General features: G+C 41.3%; 1 protein-coding gene across 7 annotated transcripts in view; it reads left to right on the top strand.

Annotated features, from left to right (window-relative positions):
• The window catches only part of TENM3 (teneurin transmembrane protein 3), a 429049-nt gene that overhangs the window by 377799 nt on the left and 28877 nt on the right, over positions 1-22373 (top strand). For 6 of the 7 annotated variants that reach the window (XM_060291421.1, XM_060291420.1, XM_060291419.1 and 3 more), the window contains 5 exons: positions 1124-1373; positions 2051-2071; positions 11026-11258; positions 12736-12890; positions 13683-14557. In XM_060291421.1, the coding sequence (XP_060147404.1) occupies positions 1124-1373; positions 2051-2071; positions 11026-11258; positions 12736-12890; positions 13683-14557 (1534 nt within the window). The remainder of the gene's footprint in view (positions 1-1123; positions 1374-2050; positions 2072-11025; positions 11259-12735; positions 12891-13682; positions 14558-22373) is intronic. The other variant, XM_060291422.1, reaches the window with a different exon arrangement.

Below are 22373 nucleotides of genomic sequence, written 5' to 3'. Positions count from 1 at the left end.
GAAAAAACACTTCCTCAAGTTTCCTGTTTGTACTTTCATGGGATTGATTCTTCTAACAGTATATCTGTTAAAAAGTATAAACAACGGGTGTTTACAGAGAATAACACATTGAGAAGGATCTTGAATGCATATGGAACAATAACAGCTGACCATCCAGTTACATCAGAGCAAAATGGAACCAGTGATCTATGTATAAAAATGGTAAATGAATAGAGTTAGAATCTCCACTCAAATCCAGTTTCTAACTATGAAAATATTTATTTGGGATTTTCTCTCAGGTTTTCATTGCAGACCGAAGTAGAGCAGACTGGCATTTTGTCATGTCTAAAAGCCGAATTCACTTTACATTATAACTGCCCTTCCCAATTTTGTCATGTCTGAAATCTTGAATCGTTGCATGCACATGCATTCTCAGGGCAGGCTGAAGCGTAAGCAAGAAGGATACTCTTCAGCAGTATAGTAGTATGTTGGAGGTTTGATATATATTTCCTACCTCTGTTTCCTATAAAGTGTATTTAACTTTTTAAAAATCAGTGATAAACTCATAAAGAAGAAATTCATATTTACGGTGCCCATTTTTATTAGTTGGATTAATATAGAATGTTTTCGACATCCTGTAACAATTAGGCAAACTTGCAGTTCCCTAAAGAACATTGTGTAGAGATGGTTCTCAAACTCGGTTGCACATTAAGAGCATCTGGAGAGTTTTAAAAAATCTCAGTGCCAAGGCTGCACCCCAAATCAATTAAATCAGCATCCCTCAGGGTGAGATCCCAGCATCAGTAGTTTTTACAGCTCCCCTGTCAGTTCCAATGTGTAGCCAAGTTTGAGAATCACTGATGTTGAGAATTTGGGTTTTTACGTTTTCTTGTTAGTCCTTTGTTTCTTCCACCAGATATTCCTTAAATCCGTAACAGACGGCATTTTTTGATGTATCCTCTGTATCTTGCCATATAATATCTTACACTAGGTAACTGAATGGAGTTCTTTCCAAAAGCACTTTAGATGACAGTTTTCCCAGTCCAACTCGAAAAGGCAGTGAATTGTGGTTTCTAGAGTGAACACGTTTGCTTTTCATCTCTGCTCCTTTCATCTTAAGAAAAATGTGTTTTCTCTCTTCTAGGTATACTGTACAAGGGAAACGGAGAAAACCAGTTTATCTCCCAGCAGCCTCCTGTCGTCAGCAGCATCATGGGCAACGGCCGGAGGCGCAGCATCTCGTGCCCGAGCTGCAATGGTCCAGCTGACGGGAATAAACTCTTGGCCCCAGTGGCGTTAGCCTGTGGGATCGACGGCAGCCTGTACGTGGGGGACTTCAACTACGTGCGGCGGATGCTCCCTTCTGGGAACGTGACGAGCGTCTTGGAACTGAGGTATGTCTCTGCGTAGCTCGGGACTTTGATCAGAGCTAAACATGCCTTTATTTAAAAAATGTTGAATCTAACGTACTGATTCATTTATTTAAACGTACCTTTCCAGTGTTTACAATTCTCCTTAGGAAGCAGTTAAATTCTTGGTTAAAGGTAAGAAAAGCCCAGCACGTATATGTTGTGCCATAAATGCATAGAAGACTATGAAGCCACCCAGCGTGTAAGCGTCGCACTGTCCCAGTGAATTCTCTGTGCTGCAATAAGCCATCTTTGGAATAACCTTATGATACAGGTTGTCACTCTTTTGTTTCACATGCGTTGAAATTAAGGCGTAAAATATTTTCCTACAGTATTGGGACATAATAGCAAACCAACTAAGCCTATAACTTTCAACTAGAATAGTGGATCTTCAAGTTGGGTTAACCCATCAACCATAATGCCAGTAGTTAAAGTAACAAATTGCTGTTTTTGCATTGTTCATTTAAGTGTGATTATCAAAATCATCCTATTCTGTAAGTTATTTGAGGAACCTTGACCTACAAAATTCATTTCCAGTGTTATTTCTGCTTAAGTCAGCAATTTTCCATAAAATAATTAAAATCTCGGTATTCAACTCATGATGTAGAAACCTTTTCTAACTATGCTTTTTTCTCCGCCTTTTTTTGTCTGCTTCCACCAAGAAATAAAGATTTTAGACATAGGTAAGCATCTTGCTTAAAAGTTATTGTATATTTTTGAATGTCCTTTTTACTTTTCAGTGTGACTATCTGACATCGTTTTCTAAGAACATTTCATCATGAGAGAGGAAACTCAGTATCACAGAACATCTAAGGAATGAAAACTACTCAAATGAACTACTATTATACAACATCTTGCAGCTCCTATTGTGCAATTTATATTTTCAAATTGGCTAACAAAGTAAATTCTGTCACAAAAAAATTAGTATAATGAACATCTCTATGTAACAACAACAAAAAACTCTGTAAACTTCAGTTACTGACTCTGAGCTGTATAGAACAGAACATGTGAAGCACGGCTGGGAGAGTTTACGGAGAGTTGATTTGACCAATAGCCAGGGCAGATTCTGCTTTATTGGGCCCAAAGCTTATTCAATTTGGGGGATTCTGTTTAAGAAAAAGAATCTAAAAATAGTTTACTTCGGCAAATTTTTAAAAACATAAGATCGCCTGAATACACTGCCAGGGCCCTCATTGGTCTTGGAAGGAACCCATACAAGTGAAGGGGCCCTAAAGGTTAAGCTTTCTTGACTTCCTGGTAAATTCATTGCTGCTGCAGTTAAAACTGTGTGTTTAAAACCCATTTATGTTTTCCTAAGTTGAGAGAATTACTAGATTTGAGTTTTAAGAAGTAGTGTCTCCACTGACATTATTATGGAAGAAAAGACTTTCCTCGAGGCTAAGAATGATTATAGTCGAAGCAAATATATAGGTTCAAAAGTTTTCCAGATTCTGTTTGCTCTGTACGCTTAGCTGAGAAGGTACGGGGCAAGCTTGTATAATATATGGACACTTTTGACTGAAAAACTTTCCTCAGGACAGCAAAAAAAAAAAAAAAAAAAGGGAGAAAAAAATATGTTTGCAAGTAAAGCTAGCCAAAAAAAGGAAGACATATTGGATACACTAAATGTAGTTTGGCCATTAAAATAACTAATAAAATGATATTAGATAGAAAAATTAGTGATAGTTTATGTGAAGTCCTTGAGATGAATAAACCCACATGACTCAGTTAAACTGTTGTGTAGAGATTGACAACTAGGAAATTAAAAAGTTCTGCTGAAAGATGTGTAGCTGTTGCATATCGGTACGACCAGGCCTGGTCCTAAGACCTTTTCCTAAGCTCCCCCATTGATCTTATGCTACCAGCTAATAGCCCAGCCCATGCAAAAACTAACACGGAATTTCTCCAGACTTCTGAGCCTGCAAAGCTCTGCTTTCAGAAACCACAGCAGAATATCAAACTTTTTCTGGCCTTGCCTTCTTAGTAACTGTGGAGAAAAGAAGACAACCTGGTGTGTGCACCAACTAAATGCAAAAACACTGGAGGCTTTGATGGAAAGCCCATCAAAGCAGCCACCTTTTAACAAGCGGGCCTGTTCCATGCCAGGCACGGTGCCAGATACACGGTGCTGCAGACCCACACAACAGCCCTTCCGGGTTACACAGGAACTGACAGAGGCTCAAGGAGGTTGTGTATCTTCCCCAAGATACATAACTAAGAAATGGGGAGCAGAGATTTGAATGCCTCTAAAACGTGTGTTCTTTGCACTATACCACACAGCCAGTTTTCATCTGTCCAAATGGCCAGGTTTCTACGGGCTAATGCCCTGGGTGTGCAAAAAGCTAGATTTATTTCACAATCATTTGACAAATTACCTAGAACTATCGTCTCTCTGGGAAAAAAATCTATGAGGTTAGAGCTACCTTTTTTATCAACAGTACTTTATAAAATGAACTCATTACGTACTAACGCGTGCTGTTCGGCAGTGATACTCATTGTAACCCGTCTCTCATGATTCTCCCCTGTACGTTATCCTGGCTACGTGTGGGTGCTTGCATTTCCTTTATGCGCCATGCATGTAAAATAAACTGGTTTGGGTTTTAACTTGATTTCGTCTTTATTAAGTCAGTGTTAACTGATCGCTTACCATGTGCTGGGCTCTTGGACAAATTGTAGTGTGAGACAAAGTCCATGCTCTCAGAACTCCCAATCTAGTAGGGGAAACAAGATGTGCATGTAATGGACTGAATCACATCATCAGTGTCGTTCTTTGACGCTTCATCACATCCGTGGCCTGTCCTGCGAGAGTAACTGTACAGGAAGGGATTCCTGGGAAATGGGAGCGTGGGTCGGAGGTTTCCCGGAAGGTGGGTATTTGCCGTAGCTCTAAGGTGAAGTCTGCTTACACAAAACAACCAGGAGGAAGGAGGGCAGTCATGAATAAAGTGAAACAGGGAGGAGCCCAAGCTGACTACCTGTTGGATCTGTTTCTTTTACTTTAACCCTTGCTTCCCGTTGCTTTTGTTCACTGAAAGGATACTGTCTATATACAATGGCCTGCCCCGGGGAACCCTGCCGCTCTGCCTGAATGTTAAACCAAAGTGTCTTTGTTCAGGGGAACATCCGGACCCTGCCCACCTGCGGATGGCTGCAAGAAAGAAGAAATTAACACATCCCCTCCCCCAGGCTGGCCATTCCAGGGGATATTTCCAAAACTTGTGGCCTTTTTACTTTACTTCCTTATCTCCTCCCCGTCACTGTGCTATAAAAGAAACTGGCATCCAAAGCCCGATAAGATGGTTATTTGGGGACTGTAGCCTGCCACCTTCTCGGTCTGCGGCTTTCCGAATAAAGTGGTATCCCCTGCCTCAACACAGCATCTCCGATTTATTAGGCTGTCATGCGGCGAGCAGAGTGAGCTTGGACTCGGTAACAAAAGAATATAGAGTAAGTCAACTTACGTGCTCAAAAGAGACGAGCGGGACATGTTCTAAGAGGAGCCCGATCCACTTCAAAGTTATAATTTTGATAATACCAAAATTACCATATTGGTAATAATGAGGGACACAGGTAGAAAGGCAGGTTAGGGTCAGAGAGCTCAGGGCCTTGGTAGCTCTAAGGAGTTCCTCTCCTGTCCTACAGGGTAACAGAGACAGTAGGGAACCATGGTCTGGTCTTGAACAAGATAGCGGCATCTCAAAGTGGCCTTTTAGGTGAATCTGGTATCAGTGTTCAGGATGACTTGAAGATCAGTTGGAAGGCTGTTACGTGAAACCACGAGATGCTACCTGAAATAGTCTGGCAAGTCATGAAGGCAATCAGCCAATAAAATAAAGGAAGGCAGAGGATGGACACACTGTGTATGGCTGATGAAAAAGAGGAAGATGTAGAAGATAACCAAGGCTTTTGAGTTCAAGTCATCAAACAGAGGACAAAATCATTGACAAAAATAGGGATTCCCTTCACTTAGTAACTAATTTATCAAAATTGACCTAAACAAAATGACGATATTTCAGCTCATCGGAGCTTCTTCATTTAGCTTAAAAATTAAAATTCTTTTCAGGTGCTTCTTCCTAGTTACCTACCTGTATCATCTTCCTTTTGCCAGATGATAGGATCCACCTGGATTTCTCCTTAGCCCCACTTTCCTGGCTAGCATAAACATCATGAAAGGCTTAGGAGTAGGTGATAGGAAGAAAAAGAAAACTATGTCTAAATCCATGAAAATGGACAGAGAAGTCGGTTGTTAATGATTAAGTAAAGTAGGAAAATGCACGCTTCTGCTCCTCTATGTGTGTTTCATGCCCTGTCAACAGTCTCATTAATTGGACTAATGGGGGGAAAGAATTAATAAAAATATTGAATAGTAAAATAAATATAAAAACAATCGTCTTAATATTTTAAAATTCAAAATATTCTGTCATACCAAATTTATTAAGTACTTGTCAGGATATTGTATCAAATCAAAGTCTCTAGCTATACTTTAATGAATAGTTATAAATACTACCGAACATATTAACTTTTTACATAAATGGGAGCTTCTGAAATGCTTAGAAAATAAGTTTCTTTTATATATGCTGAACATTTCCTCTTACGATGTTTATAGTGTTAGTTTGCTAACAAACCCTTTTTGTAGGCAGTAAATTTTAGCTCACTCCTGTTCCAATGCTTTAAAATTCCAAAATAAAGGAAACTAAATTAATTAACTAATACCAGCCAAGGGGCATTTAAGCATGGAGGTCTAAAACTAAACTTTGTGAATTTTATATTGCCAATTAAAAGATCAAAGAAAGGGTCAATCACAGTACTGTGAAATTGAACCGGTTAAAGTTTAGATACGAAACTATAAAATTTTGATTCAGCACTTCTCATTGACTTAATATTTAAAAATTAAGCGGGCACAAAAATATCGCATCCCGAAACCCTGCTTGCAATAATATAAACAGTCTTTCATTAGCCAGAAAATCACAGTTTAATTTTATACATAAATGTAATTTATGCTTCTTCAGACACTCTGTGTTCCAAGTGCTGTGGTACAGTTTCCAGCTAAAAAGATTAAAAGTGCTAATGATATCTATTCTATAGCTTGTCCTTTGCAAATATTTCTCAAGTGTAAGAAGGTTGAATTATGACAAAATAAATGAGCAAATCTAGTCTGCATTTACCACCGGGTCTGTTTCTAACTGAGGAAGATGCAGAGAAAACGGCTTGGTAGTTGTGATGATCCAGGCAGTTCAGGGTGAGTTAAGAATCAAGGCACAGTAATAGTAAAGGCTCTTCACTTGATCTCAGTTTCTTTGATTTTGCTGCTATTAGTCACAATCTCAATGTTATCATAAACCTTTCTGAAATGAAACTCCCAGTCAGTCACACAAGGCTATTGTACTTCTGCTGAATAGAGATTGCCCCCCATTTCCTGCACCCCAGCTGCCAGCGGCTGACCGTTTGCAGTCATCATAGCCTCCCGTGTTCACAGATGTATTACTGATCTAAAAGCTCATCACCCGTTTGTACCACCATCCCAGCCTCTCCAGGGCTTTGGCTTTTCAGGAAGGCAGAAGGACAAGAACCGCTATCAGAAAACTCTGTCCTTAGATCAGGTGTCCTTGAATCCCAGACGCGTCGCACACGTGGCTCAGAGCTTCTTGCCACCAGCCTGGCAACTGAAAATTTCCAAATTCGTCTTTTCTTTTAGAGTTTCAGTACAGATCCCTTCTTTCATTTAGGGAAGGCTGGAACCCAAGAAGCAGCTCTAGGTTGCCATAGCAAGCTGCCCTGCCGGCAGTGGATGTAGCTCTCGTTTCCTGCTATTCTGTGGGGAGTATTTCCAGGAGCACATTCTCTTCTGCAGGGCCACGTGCTCCTCCACATTTGTTCTTCTGGACAGTAGAGTTCTCTGCAAGATTAGAGCCTTCACTTGGTGGACATCTTTCAAGCCACTGGCACATACTGCTTGGTTTAGAAATTTCTGTGTCCTCAGGGAAGGAGTGCTTCAGGACAGGAAATAGCAAATATAAAGCACCACTTTGGACCTTCTCTTACTGCTGTCCCACTGGAATAAAAATTATGCCAATAAAGGCAAAGCTTATGACTCGAATGTCCATTATTTTTGGACCAAGAAAACTCATGCCCTATAGCTGAAGAGAGTGCCACTGCTACTCAAGCAGCCGTCTCAGAAGTCTGTTGTTTTTTCTCAGAATGAGGGACATCATGAAAAAGTATGCATTCTTCATTTACCTTTATCATCATTGCTCCAGAAACAATTCAAACTGGATGTTTTAAGAAGGATCTGCGTCGTTTTAGTAGTTTAGATGTTATAGTATAACAGCAGGACCAAGGAAACAAATTTGAACGTATCCAAATTTAGAGAATTTTTTTTCCTTGTTTACATTTTCAGAAGTCAAGTTATAGTTTAGTTAACAGTAATTATTACACTTCTACACGGGCTAGAGTTATAAGGCAAAAAGAGGTAGCAATGTAAGAGGAGACAGGATACAAGCCAATGTTAAGAATAGCTAGGGGGGCTTCCCTGGTGGCGCAGTGGTTGAGAGTCCACCTGCCGATGCAGGGGACATGGGTTCGTGCCCCGGTCTGGGAAGATCCCACATGCCGCGGAGCGGCTGGGCCCGTGAGCCATGGCTGCTGAGCCTGCGCGTCTGGAGCCTGTGCTCCGCAACGGGAGAGGCCACAGCAGTGAGAGCGGCCCGCATACCGCGCAAAAAAAAAAAAAAAAAAAAAAAAAAAAAAAGAATAGCTAATGCTTATTTTTTTTAAGCATTTTTAAATTTTTAAAATTTATTATTTATAAATTTATTTATTTATTTTTGGCTGTGTTGGCTGCTGTGCGCGGGCTTTCTCTAGTTGTGGCAAGCAGGGGGGCTACTCTTTGTTGCGGTGCACGGACTTCTCATTGCGGTGGCTTCTCTTGTTGCGGAGCACAGGCTCTAGGCACACGGGCTTCAGTAGTTGTGGCACGTGGGCTCAGTAGTTGTGTCTCGCGGGTTCTAGAGCGCAGGCTCAGTAGTTGTGGCGCACGGGCTTAGTTGCTCCGCGGCATGTGGAATCTTCCCGGACCAGGGCTCGAACCCGTGTCCCCTGCACTAGCAGGCGGATTCTTAACCACTGCACCACCAGGGAAGCCCAGCTAATGCTTACTGAGTACATACTGTGTGGCAGGCACTGTTCTAAGGATTGTACTTGTACTAGTTCATGTAACCCTCTCAGCATCCTATGAAATCTGCATTATTATCACCTTTACAGATAAGGAATCTGAGGTCACACAGTGAGTGATGCAGCTAGTGTTCAGACCTAGGCAATCTGGTCCGAAGGTCATGCTCATAGCTGTACAACTGGCAAGAAAATAAAATGTATGTATGTATACTTACAACCAGCCGTACAATAATTAGTATGTAATCAGGAGATAGGAAAGACTAAAGAATCTCTCCAATGTCATGTCTTCCAAAATAGACCCAGCTTGACTGAGTTGCAGCTGTGTCACCAGCTATATATACCTACCTGGAAGATCAGCTCTGTCGATATCAGACTGATTATAGGGGGGGAAAAAGCCTCTATAAAATTGCTCTGAATGTTATACTGATATGTAACTTTTCACTTCATTACAGAGTAATAAACTACCGCACTAAGGAACACCATATGTCTCGTTGCATTTAAAACTTCAGGCATCGGGACTTCCCTGGCGGTCCAGTGGTTAAAGCTCGGTGCTCCCAGTGCAGGGGGCACGGGTTCGATCCCTGTTCAGGGAACTAAAATCCCACATGCCGTGGGGCAGCTAAGCCCGCCGCACCTCAACAAAGAGCCCACGGGCTGCTATGAAAGATCCTGCAACTAAGACCCGATGCAGCCAAACACAAATAAATAACTTTTTTTAATTTAAAAATAAAAATTAAATAAAATTAAATCTCAGGCATGAACTTATAAACATGATACAATAACACTGAGCATGGCGAGTTGATCATCAGCTCTAACCCAGTAGTTCTGAAGGACTTTTATGTCAGATGGCTTTTTGCATCTCTTTATGAGTTCTTCATATCACTTTTCACCCTTTTCCCTCATATTTACACACTCAAGACCTCTTGCTCTAACCTGTTTCTTGCCACTAAAAGATATTAAAGGCTGGAAAGGAGAATCTGAAGGCGTTCAAGCCTTTGTGGGTCTGGGTGTTTGTCTACCAACATCACCGCCACAGAGCTTTCTAGAGCCCCAGAGGCCTCTACAGACCCCATGTGTGGCCAGCTGTCCCCTCTACCAACGTGAGAAACACCAGTGAACACTAGAGCCTTTCACAGCAGAGCCTTTCACAGCAGAATATCACAGCAGAGTCAAGTGCACGTGCTCACCACTTAAAAAGAAGAGCATTAAGTAGTGAGAACTGCTTCATTAGAACCTAACTAGTAATGAGAAAACTACTAAACCATTACTCAGGATAAATATTTTCATGTAGTTAGATTTATACTACATATTTTAAATATCTACATATAAAATAAATGGAAACAAGCCTGTAAGTGTGTGTGTGTGGAGAGAGAAAGAGAATGAGAATAAAATCAGTAAAACCAATTTTGTCATCGAAAGACTTGTGGAATCTCCGAGATTCTTGCCTTTGTCAAGGCACCAAATCATTTAAACTCTTTTTAGAATTTTTTTTTCAGAAGGCAATATTTGCACACAGTACAAAATTACATTAATTCCAAGAATGTGGTGTTGAGTATATGTAAGGGGATTACCTTGCAATTTCAACTATATGTCATAATTTGTCCATTCCTTGCTAACGTTGGTCTTAACCGTTTTTACAGGTAACGGGACATAACATATTTTACATTTGCACTAATTTAGATTTATAAAATTGAGGTACTCTGTATTGTGAACAAATGTCTGTATGTCACCAAATTCATAGACATGTTTTAGAGCAGCTTAATTTGCAAATTTTAAAAATGGAAGTGATGAACCCAGCATTCTGACTCAGTGCGTTAGGCCACTAAGACTGCCTCCTTCTCTTGAATGGCCTCATTTTAGTATTTAACCGCATAGCTCAGAACAGACGTTGTCACTGCGTCAGATTACCTTTCTGGATTCCAGTAGAGCAACCCAGACAGACACAGCACTACTTTTTTTTTTCTTTCAAAAAAAGTAATTTTTTTGGAGCCAGGTGGTTTTGGTTTGATTGCAAGAGAAGACAGGAGATTTCCCTACCGTGAGATGCAAGTGAAATCACTAGTATGTTAATACTTCACTGGTGAGTTTGGTAGAGACACCCGTCCCCTGGAATAAACTTGAAGCCTGTCACTCAAAGGCTGTATGTTAATGGCTTTGAACTGAACCAAAAGGATTCCGAGAACTTGCTTCTTTGTTTCAGGCTGGAAGCATGTTGCCTTGTAAAGGTGATTATTTTTAAGATGGCCGTTTCCTAAATTGTTAAATCCTCGGCAACAGACAAGGAAGGAAAGCAATCACATTAGAGGTTGCCACCAATTCTTCCACCCGTTGTTCCGGGGGGGGGGGGGGCCGGGGGGAGGGTCTCGGTTTATAATTAGTTTCTCATCAACTGTTTTATTTTGCTTTCAATTTCTGTGTTTTGGGAGTAACTTTCTTTGTGATGTTTATGTATCATCTTTCTTTACAGCAGCAGCCCAGCTCATAGATACTACCTTGCAACTGATCCGGTCTCAGGGGATTTGTATGTTTCTGACACTAACACTCGCAGGATTTATCGCCCGAAGTCACTCACGGGTGCAAAAGACTTGACTAAAAATGCTGAAGTGGTTGCAGGGACAGGAGAACAGTGCCTTCCTTTTGATGAAGCCAGATGTGGGGATGGAGGGAAGGCTGTGGAAGCCACACTCATGAGTCCCAAAGGTACTGGCATTTATCAATTTGAGGATTTCTTTTTATTAAAAAAAAAAAAAAATGTGGAAAATCCAGTTAGTGCCTGATTGTGTTTCATGCTGCGTCTAATATTTTACCCTCAGCTGTGTTCTGGAAAAGGCTGTTTCACATCTTTTAAAAGCTACTTAGTGTGAAACTGCTAGAATCCTAAGTTGATTTTACAGTAAATATTAGGTTCTTGGCATTTTTTATCGTACCTTTTTTTTTCAACTTTTGAAAGAATCAAGCAACTACCCAGTATCATTCAGGTCGCATCCTGTTCAACTTCAAGGAAGTATCTGAATTCTTTTTTTTTTTTTCCATTGTCCTGGAATTTCTTTGTCATGAATGAGTCCCAGGCCTCCTTAAAAGCCATCACTGGGCTTCCCTGGTGGCGCAGTGGTTGAGAGCCCGCCTGCCGGTGCAGGGGACCCGGGTTCGTGTCCCGGTCCGGGAAGATCCCACGTGCCGCGGAGCCTGCGCATCCGGAGCCTGTGCTCCGCAACGGGAGAGGCCGCAACAGTGAGAGACCCGCGTACCACAAAAAAAAAAAAAAGCCATCACTAAGCAACCCTATTAGCTCTCACTCAGTTTGGAGCTATTAAACTTCAGTTTCTATGCCATGGGAAAAAATGCTTGCTGTGAGGAATTTCTGGAGGTAACAAGGGCTAAAATTCTATGTGATGAAGGTTTCTAGCTTTTAAACCAGTCAGGACTGACTCCTTGCTCATGTTTTATGCCATTTATTACAGTGTTTTTTGGTTTGAGGCTTTGTGTTTTTTGGGGTTTTTTTTTTTTTTCCATTATAGCTAGATACTATTATGTGAACAAGGACTGGAAGAAAAGTATTTGTTGTGCTGAGTTATTCATACTAGCAAATTTCATTGTAACAAGGTCAATAAAACACTAACCTTGGCTAAGATGTGTGTTTTTTTTTTTTTTTTTTTTGCGTACATGGGCCTCTCCCGTTGTGGAGCACAGGCTCAGCGGCCATGGCTCACGGGCCCAGCCGCTCCACGGCATGTGGGATCTTCCCGGACCGGGGCACGAACCCGTGTCCCCTGCATCGGCAGGTGGACTCTCAACCACTGCGCCACCGGGGAAGCCCTAAGATGTGTTTTTGTTAGAATATAAAGTTCAGTGTAACAGAATAGGACCTGTTTCTATAATTTATAGATGACAACACTGTACAGTCTTTATGTTTAAAACACAGGCACTACCTATATGATTCACACACGAAGGACAGATTCTTACAAATTTTGGTTCTTTATTACATTTTACACTTATACGTAACATGAATGCCTATGTTGGGTTTTTCCTAATGTGTTTGCAACCTGCAGTCTTAGCTTGCTGTCTACTGCCCATGTTATCACTGGGGTTAAATGTTGAGTTTCGTGATGGGCCTGAGCATTTAATTAAAATTAATCACTTTTGAAAGATTAATAACTGTTCCTTCTCTTGGATACAGGAATGGCGATCGATAAAAATGGATTAATCTACTTTGTTGATGGAACCATGATCAGAAAAGTTGATCAGAATGGAATCATATCAACTCTCCTAGGCTCTAACGATCTGACTTCAGCCAGACCTTTAACTTGTGACACGAGCATGCACATCAGCCAGGTAGTGAAAACATTACGCCCGATTGTCTGTTTTTCTTCTAAGTGACTTGATTTCCTGTGTCAGTACGCTATGGTGACACTGTGTTAAACCGCGCGTGGCATGGGCATCAGTCGTTGTGGTAGAGCCGCTCCACTAGAATGTGTCTCAGGAGCTAATAATGAAAAGTTATCTTCTTCTCCAGCTCTGCACTTGAAGAATTCAGTGAGATACAGAACAGTTATCACTAAGAAGTGCTAATCATTTGTAGTAAAATACCAGTAAAGTAGCAGCACGCAGGTATTCCAAAAAGAACAAAACAGCTTAAATCTCTAATCTTTTGATCGCCTGAGGTCCTTAAGTAGTAGAGAGAACCCACTAGGGTTGGTCCTCAGGGACTTATATTTAGAATTAGAAACTTTACTATTGGCCTGATTAAAAACACAAGGGAACAGTAATGTATTCATAACCTAGAAAGCCCCGCACTGGGTGACTGTTACTGCTAAAAAGAGCAAGTATGTTCACATCTCATTGATATGTGTTAACTCACTACTTATGATTCATTTGCTATTTGGCTAGAACTTGCAAATCTTTCAATGAGCTGCATTTTTAAATAAAATTTTATTTCCTACATTTGTCTCCACTCAAAACCTTTTAAGTTTATTTCACTGTATCTATTTTAAAAACAATTTTTAAACAGTTTACCAAATCAGTGGTAATTTCCCCAGATTTCCCCAGTGAATTTCTAATTTACTCTTCTGGCAAATTAACAGCAGCTCAGTAACTGAGTAACCAGACCATTTCTTTTTTATGAAGGTGCGTCTGGAATGGCCCACTGACCTAGCCATTAACCCTATGGATAACTCCATTTATGTCCTGGATAATAACGTAGTTTTACAGATCACTGAAAATCGTCAAGTGCGCATTGCTGCTGGGCGGCCCATGCATTGCCAGGTGCCAGGAGTGGAATATTCTGTGGGCAGGCACGCAGTTCAGACGACCCTGGAGTCGGCTACTGCCATTGCTGTGTCCTACAGTGGGGTCCTGTACATCACTGAAACCGACGAAAAGAAAATTAACCGGATAAGGCAAGTCACCACAGATGGGGAGATCTCCCTGGTTGCTGGGATACCGTCAGAGTGTGACTGCAAAAACGATGCCAATTGTGACTGCTACCAGAGCGGAGATGGCTATGCCAAAGATGCCAAACTGAGCGCTCCGTCCTCCCTTGCCGCCTCTCCGGATGGTACCCTGTACATTGCAGACCTAGGAAACATTCGGATCCGGGCTGTGTCAAAGAACAAGCCTTTACTTAACTCTATGAACTTCTATGAAGTTGCCTCTCCAACTGATCAAGAACTCTATATCTTTGACGTCAATGGCACTCACCAGTATACTGTGAGTTTAGTCACTGGCGATTATCTGTACAATTTTAGCTACAGCAATGACAATGATATTACTGCTGTGACCGACAGTAACGGCAATACCCTTAGGATTAGACGGGACCCAAATCGGATGCCAGTTCGAGTGGTGTCTCCTGATAACCAAGTGATATGGTTGACCATAGGAACAAATGGATGTTTGAAAAGCATGACCGCTCAAGGGCTGGAATTAGTTTTGTTTACTTACCATGGCAACAGCGGCCTCTTAGCCACTAAAAGCGATGAAACTGGATGGACAACATTTTTTGAGTAAGTAAATCAAAATTCTACTCTGATTATAAAATACTGTGATATAATAATGTAATCTAAAATAATAACAGTATAATCCTTTTTCTGTTTATTTGTTCGTTTTTACTGACGTATAGTTGGTTTACAATGTTGTGTTAGTTTCAGGTGTACAGCAAAATGATTCAGTTATACATATATATATATATATATTTCTTTTTCAGGTTCTTTTCCATTATAAGTTATTACAAGATATCAAATATAGTTCCCTGTGCTATACAGTAGGTCCTTGTTGTTTATTTTATGTACAGTAGTGTGGATAATGATAGTACAATCTTAAGGGCAAGTTGGATTCAGCTTTTTGGGGGGCCTGGAGCTTCTGTAATTTGGGGATCCCTCTTTCTGAAAAAAAAAAAAAAAAAGACAAAATTAGACTCAGGGCCTTGGAAGGGACCCAGGCAGGTGGGGAGCCCTGAAGCTTAAGTTTCATTACCATCGAGGTCAATCTACCTCTGCTTAAAGATTAATTTAATATTTTACTTCATACAGACCTAATATATTAGCAGCAAACTTTTGGGGAAACATACTGCAGCCTTGGCTTTAGGCAAAAGCTTTTGGGGTTTATATTTGCCCGTGTGCTAAAGCTGACTGTTTTGGGAGCTGTCACTGAAGGGAAACTTTAACAACATTTACAATGAACCTGGCTGAACCCATCAGCACCACAGATAGAAGGGCTTCACTTTTTATCATCAGTGATTGGAGAATCTGAACTCCACCTATAAGGACCTTACCGCTAAATGCAAATGAAAGAGCTGGTCACTCTGAAAGCATATGGAAACGTAGAAGGAGCGTCCCGCTGGGGTGTTCTACTAAATTTGTGGAGCCGTGGCCCAGGCAACGTGCTCTTTGAACAGTCACATTTTGTGACTGTGTAAAGTCACTTTCCATACTTGTTCATTCCACTAACATCGCACAAATCATAAGGGGAAATCAGATGTGCAGAGACGGCATGCTGACCAACGCAAAACACTCCTGGAAATGAATATTGAGTTCCTTCGTGGGACGTTCTCGATGAAATGCAGAAGCAAATGTACTTTCTGTAGGAACACAGCTCCAAAATTATGAGAAGAGTCAGTAGAAAAAAATGATCCAATATACAAATATTTTCCATACAACTTTCCTGGAATAGAACTTACACATTAGGCTTAGTTCTCCTGTACCTTGGCTTGCTTTTCTTTTTTTCACAGATTCCCTTTTCATAAAATGAATGTTACCCAGCAGCATGATTTTGTCAGCGGAACAAACCTTTGCAATTGAATTACATTAAAATTCTGTTCTTAGCATTCCTTTTGCTCATTTTAGGATCACAATAGGAAAGGAATAAATTGGAAGTTAATGAAATGGCAAGCACTTCCTTTCAAAGTGATAGCAGGCTCTGTTGCCAAAGAGGCGGAAAAAAGAGTACAGTAAAAATGCTCCCATCAGATGAGACTGGGCAGGAGAGCTGCTCTGATTATAAGATCTTCAGGAAATGATGGTGGCATTTGTAGGGTTTCGGTTTAAAAGCAGGGGCGAAAATAGAGAAATAAGGTTTTAGTACAGTCTAGGACTCAAGCTCTGCTCTGTGAGCCATGTTCGAATGTGTTCTTATTTGTTCCCGGGAATTGACAATGCACAGAAGTTCGTCACGTGGGTTCCTACTGACGCATGGACTTCCGCAACACGCATACAGGTTCACTAATGACCTACAATGAGAAATGGATATACTCCACTGGTGGAGTTGATGTGGGATAGTATAAACAAATTTGGGATGTTTACTTTTTTAATATTATGGTACACAAAGAAGACACATTTCTCTAGTACTAAACACTCTCCAAGAATTTCAGACTTAGTGAAGAATCAACATGACTGCTAAGGTAGAGGCTGAGTTGGCAAACCTGTCTTGTGAATGTAATGGGCAAGCACTGTTTGCAAGAATGAAAGTTTTTAATTAATTAAAATAAATCACAATGATATTTGCACTAATACAGACCCATCACACATCATATTTAAAGTATATCTGTTAAGTCTTACATCTAGATAAATTACAATAAAGGCAACTATTCCAAAAAGCATTATTGAAGTATTCCACCAAATATAAACATCATAATTATATACACACACGCATATAAACATGTGTTTGCTATAACTTAAGAATGTAGTAGTTTACAGCACTTGAGAAACAGCTTTTCTAATCAAAGAAACAGAAATATTGCTTTCAAAAAAGTGTTTTTGTTAATTTTCCTTTAGATGTCTGCAGCAAAGACATGATTTAAACATTTCCAAGAGACATTTATGCACTTTGCAAAACAGTGTATTACTGTACAAGACAGGAAAAAAAAATAGAGCATTTAACCTAAGTAATTCAGAATCATCATATCAGAATGACAAATGATCATTTTTTTCTTTCTGTACATTCTTATAATTTAGCTGTGAATGAGCAAGGGTCCACCCTTTCTAAGGGTGAGAAACATTAAAACACGTTCAAAAGTAAGTGCGTAAAGGAGTGTCATCATCAGGCAGCCCCTCCGAAAGCACCCTCTGGATTCTGACAGAGTGGCCCCTTTCTGTCTGTGTAAGTCTGAGATTGTTGATGGACACACTCAACACCCCACCTCTACTCGTCAGAGCCTTGACAACAACAGTTTCTGCTTATTCTGTGCTGACTCGGATATATGAGACTGGATGTGAAGGTTCTAGAAGAGCCAGAGGGGACTCTGAATCCCTGTCAAGCTTCCTTGGTGTTTGTCGTTACTAGTGAGCTGGCAGACTCCCAGAACCCTAGTACATGTCTGTAATATTTCCCCTCACGTTCTTATAGTACTACATGTCTAATTTAGACCTTTTAAGGGTACTTGGTACTTTCGTAAAGAAGGGATGTGAGAGGTTTGACAATGGTCACAGTTTTACCAAAACCACAAGGAGATTATGGGGGAAAAAAAACACACTTCACAGTTGAAAAACACCTGTTTTCTATGACTTTTGTGACAGTAGTTCCTAGATCTGTTACATGCTGTATCTATCTACGTACAACTACCTTGCAAAGAAAGATTAAACTTTTCAGCCCAAATTCCCATTTGTATGTGTCCAGCTTTCTATCTAGCCTAGTGTCTAAAAAGCCTTGAGATTAAAGCTTTATCGGATAGAAACAGATGGGAGAAGACCTGGGATCAATAAATTGCCTACCAATAAAAAGTGCAGTCGCTGCAGTTTCTACCAAAGAAATTTTAAAAGAGAATTAGCTGAAATTGTTTACCTTACATGTTTTAATTTCACTTCTTTTTTTCTTAGTGCAAACTTTCATTTACCATCAGCATGTCACAGTCTTGCGACATGTGTGTCACAGAACGTACAGAATGAAATGTGAAAGTATTTTCTAAAATGCAAGGTGTGCCGTTATCTCTGTGGCTCCCACGGCTCCTGGGAGCTTGCAGTGCACGTAGAACGCTCCCGATAGCTATTTGTTGAATGAAGGAGTAGAGGAGTTCACCTGTGGTCAGGTGAACGGTTATTTATAGAGAAGAGTCTGATGAAACCTAGAGCTGCCGCCGTTGGGAGAGTATCATGTGAATGTTTGCCTTCTGAAACAGTTCAGACTTTTCCGTAGCAAGAGTTAATGCTGAAAATATTAACAGTTCTCATTTTTGTTGTTGATTTTTTGAAATATATTTACCTACTATTACACATTTACTCTCTTTTGCTTTATAAAGTAAGGACTTCCTCAGTTGACCTTGTTATTACAATAATTAACGAAAATTAAAACTTCATACTGGTAGCACTTTCTTCTGAAATGTTGGGATTAAAGAGTTAAAGACAGAAAACATTTCCCATGCAAATACAGTTTAAGTATACTGTTGCCCCTGGTAACAGGAAGAATGGCTCTAGGAAAAGGAAACCCGACTCTCAACTTGAGATTCTCATCAGTCACCAACAAAATAGGGTGACTTTCGGGTTCACTGGTAGTTTGCAAAGCACAAGAAACCTTCATTTCAGAAACTAGAGATACCGTCTTGGCACAGCAATTTCTCTCCGTGTTACTTGTGATTTTTGTGTCCCTACTGTGATTTGTTAGGGAAGTGGCCAGTGTTCTTAGACATGCTACAGACGGTGTGATAGGAAGACAGGTGTCAGGTAGTTTATAACTCAGCTCTGAAATCCCTGAGTTAGACTAATATGTTTCACGAGCGGAATAATTATTTGTTGCTAATTGAATAAGCCATCTTGCCTCAGACCTCCTCTTCCTTTGAGTTGCTGGGCGGTAGAAAGGATGTCCATCTGGCTCTGGTGTCCCCTTGTCTGAGGACCCTGTGATGAGCCTACTTACCCCCTTCACTTAGTATTAGGGAGTATTTTGTGCTGGTCTTCATACCATTTTAAAACAGTTATCACACGTTATAATTCCTTAGCTAGAGTAATTCCAGGGAGACCCAAAAGATCTTACTTGCTAGAAATCTATTATTTAAAAAGTTCATAGCCAGAGCGAAACCTCAGTTCTTCACTTGAATGCACACAAAAGCAAACCCAGTGTATTGAACTGGGCAATTGAGTCAAGTATTTAATGACTAACGGCATTTCACGGTTCTCTGCTTGCTCACCCCGTAAGATACAAACCGTGCGGGCACATCTAGAGGCTCTTCTGTCTGCTTAGAGAAGACAGCGTGGAAAAAACACCTCTGAGTTCTGGCTGACGTGTACATGCACACAGCCGGGTCGGTGACAGTTTTCTATCTTGGGACTTGGAATATTTGGGGCTTTATATGCACGGGGCTGACTGTGGTCTTTCGTGAGCTCTATTCAGATTCACGGAGCAAATAAATGAGTTTCAGCTCTTACACATTTACGTAGGTGTATATGGGTCTCCAGCTTCTCATTTGGGTGCTTTACTGTCCCTCATTCAAGCTGAGCAATTTCAGAACGAGCTTCTTAACCATTTCTTTATAATGAACGTAACCCCGAGCCCACGACAGATCCACAGCTGCCACTGACATCAGTTCCGATCGTCTGGGAGAAGATGGAAAAGGGCATCTCAGAGAAGGAGAGAGAGGCAGCGTAAGGCGTAACTGGGCTTCAGATCCAGAGCAGTGAGCAAAAAGCGCAGGTAACCTGGGAGAACTCAGTGATGGTTATTCCCGGTCGGGAAGGATGCGTCCGGTCCCCTTGACACTGAATCATGTCTGAATAGCTGGACATCTGTGCCAGGCTGTGTTCTCTTGATGTGTGTGTGTGACTATAATAGCTCATGATGTTAGAAAAATCACAGAGGCATCTTCCATGGGACAAAACTGAGAAGATAACCTTTCCCTTGGTAGGTATCTGACATCAAACCCTAAAAATTCAAACGCTGAAACCACGTTTCATTGCTATTTCTGCCCAAAATTGCATTAAAAACAAAGCAACCCATTTTACAAATACATTTCTAAAACTGGTGCCCAATTCCTCTCCTTTATTTTCCTTTTTCTCTTTCTTTCCTCATGGAAGAAAAAAATTGCCGCATTAAGGATGATTTTAAGAGATTTTATCAGCAGATCACTTAAATTCATGGGAAAATGCTGTGGTTGATTTCCATTTTTGCTGTTTTGTTTGTTTAATAATTTTGCTTTAAGTTTGTAACCAGAATGTATAGTCCCAGGGACATCAGTAAAAAAAAGTGTGTAGCCAATTGAATAATTGTACATTTTTGTACATTTCAAACACTAACCTGAACGCTACTAAGGCAATGCTTTTACTAATGCTTGATTTAATCCAATTTTCTTCTGCAATCTAGTTTTAAGTTAGATGACCTGATAGCATCATATCTGGGTGTGTCAGCAACTTCCCTTACACAGTGATTATCAGATGATTTACTTACTCTAAGACCAAGTTATATACAACAGCCATTTTAAAGGGTTGTCTGATAACAGGGCAAGAAATCTACACGGTGACAACCGGCGAAAGGGAACTTTATTATTTTATAATCACAGAACTGAAGATGGACAGTTGGGTATTTTCCAGAGACTGTCCGGCATCTCTGACTGATTCCTATGATATCAAAATAAAAGCAACCTCAGCATCCCTCCCTCCAGGCTACCCTAACTGCTAGACTCCCAGAAGAAGCCCCTTGCCTGTGTTCCAGGATCCTGGCTTCAGGGTATCTTGAGGTGTCAAAGCACAGCTAACATGGACTCTGTTCTCTTCTGGACTCCATCCCAGGTCTGGGGGAGATGACCTAGGAAGGAGATAAGATGATTGGGGAAACCATCATCCCTGATCCCTCATAGCATCCCTCCCATCCCTCCCTAGTTTCTTCCATATAACAAAGTGAATCAGCTGTACATGTACATACGTCCCCATATGCCCTCCCTCCTGCGTCTCCCTCCCACCCTCCCTATCCCACCCCTCCAGGCGGTCACAAAGCACGGAGCTGATCTCCCTGTGCTATGCGGCTGCTTCCCACTAGCTATCTGTTTTACGTTTGGTAGTGTATATATGTCCGTGCCACTCTCTCGCTTTGTCCCAGCTTCTCCCTCCCTGCCGTGTCCTCAAGTCCATTCTCTCCATCTGCGTCTTTATTCCTGTCCTGCCCCTAGGTTCATGAGAACCATTTTTTATTTTTAGATTCCATATATAATCTGAGGTTCTTAAAGTGAGACCCCCTAAAGGTACGAAGCAAGGTGAGCAAGCCGAGGCGGGGTGTCCAGGCCAGAGGAGAGCATTTCCTTGGGAGGCAGAGCGTGGTAGGTTTTAGAAAGAATGTGCAGCTCAGAATGACAAGAGCGTAGAGCGTGTGTGAAGCAGGAAAAAGGAAGTGGGTGGAGATCACAGTTTCGATCAAGCAGGGCTTAACCTGACCACCTGGTGATCCTGGGTGGACAGGCTTCCCTTCATGGGAGATTACCAGGAAGGCAACATGGTCCATCTGGGGACACTATAAGGATGGACTGAATGTAGAAAAGTAGGAGGCTGAGAAAAGGGGGAGAGAGGAGTTAGGAGACAGTAAATCCAGTTGGGAGGTGAAGGCCTGACCCACAGACGGGCACTGGAATTACAGAGAAGGAGGCGGTTAGTCATTAGGAAATGCAATGTAACATGGTGACTGAACGCAAGAGGGGAGGGAAAGGAAAATCTGCTGACCTAGCGACCAAGTGGGCAGGAAATACAGGGAGGACGCAGGTTGGTAGAAACAGATGAGCTCTGGTTTGGAAACTATGGCTTTGAGGGGACCGTAGTCCATTCCAGCCCAGCATGTGTTCGGAAACAGCCAGTGAGAACTCAGGGCAAGTCAGTTCTAGAGACGTGGGCATGGGGCCCATGAAAAGAGCTGAGCCCCAAGTGTGAATGAGATCTAGCTCGGGGGAAACGTGTGAATATATGAATTTACAGACTAGGGTTTCCTATGGCTCAACAACGGAGACAGTACGAGTGTTCACACTGCAGGGTCGCCTTTTCTGCTACTGGACGCCATCCCCCCGATTACTGATGCCATCAGATCTGGGCCTCGCCTTGTGTGTTACCTCCCCTTCTGTATTTGTCCCCTCTTTGCTCCCTCATGTTCCTTGACTGCCTACGTCTGACCATCCCTCTGCTTTCCCTCCATCCTCACACTTTCCACGATATCCACTTTCTCTCATAAAGCTTGTGAACAGACAGCATTTTAGTCTAAGTGTTATTCATCTTAGATTCCCAGTCTACCCACTACATCTATTGTTTTTCCTCTCAGTCCCTCCTTATTTCCAAATCATTGACGTCCCATTCGTTCCTTGATGCCTCTTTCTCTCTGTTCTCTGTTTGCCGTCTTTTCTGAGAAGCAGCGTAAGCTGATTGG

This window comes from Globicephala melas, chromosome 21 (assembly GCF_963455315.2).
Source record: "Globicephala melas chromosome 21, mGloMel1.2, whole genome shotgun sequence".
Lineage (NCBI taxonomy): Eukaryota > Metazoa > Chordata > Mammalia > Artiodactyla > Delphinidae > Globicephala > Globicephala melas.
Note: the sequence above shows the minus strand (reverse complement) of the source record. Positions and strands in the feature narration are given on the sequence as shown.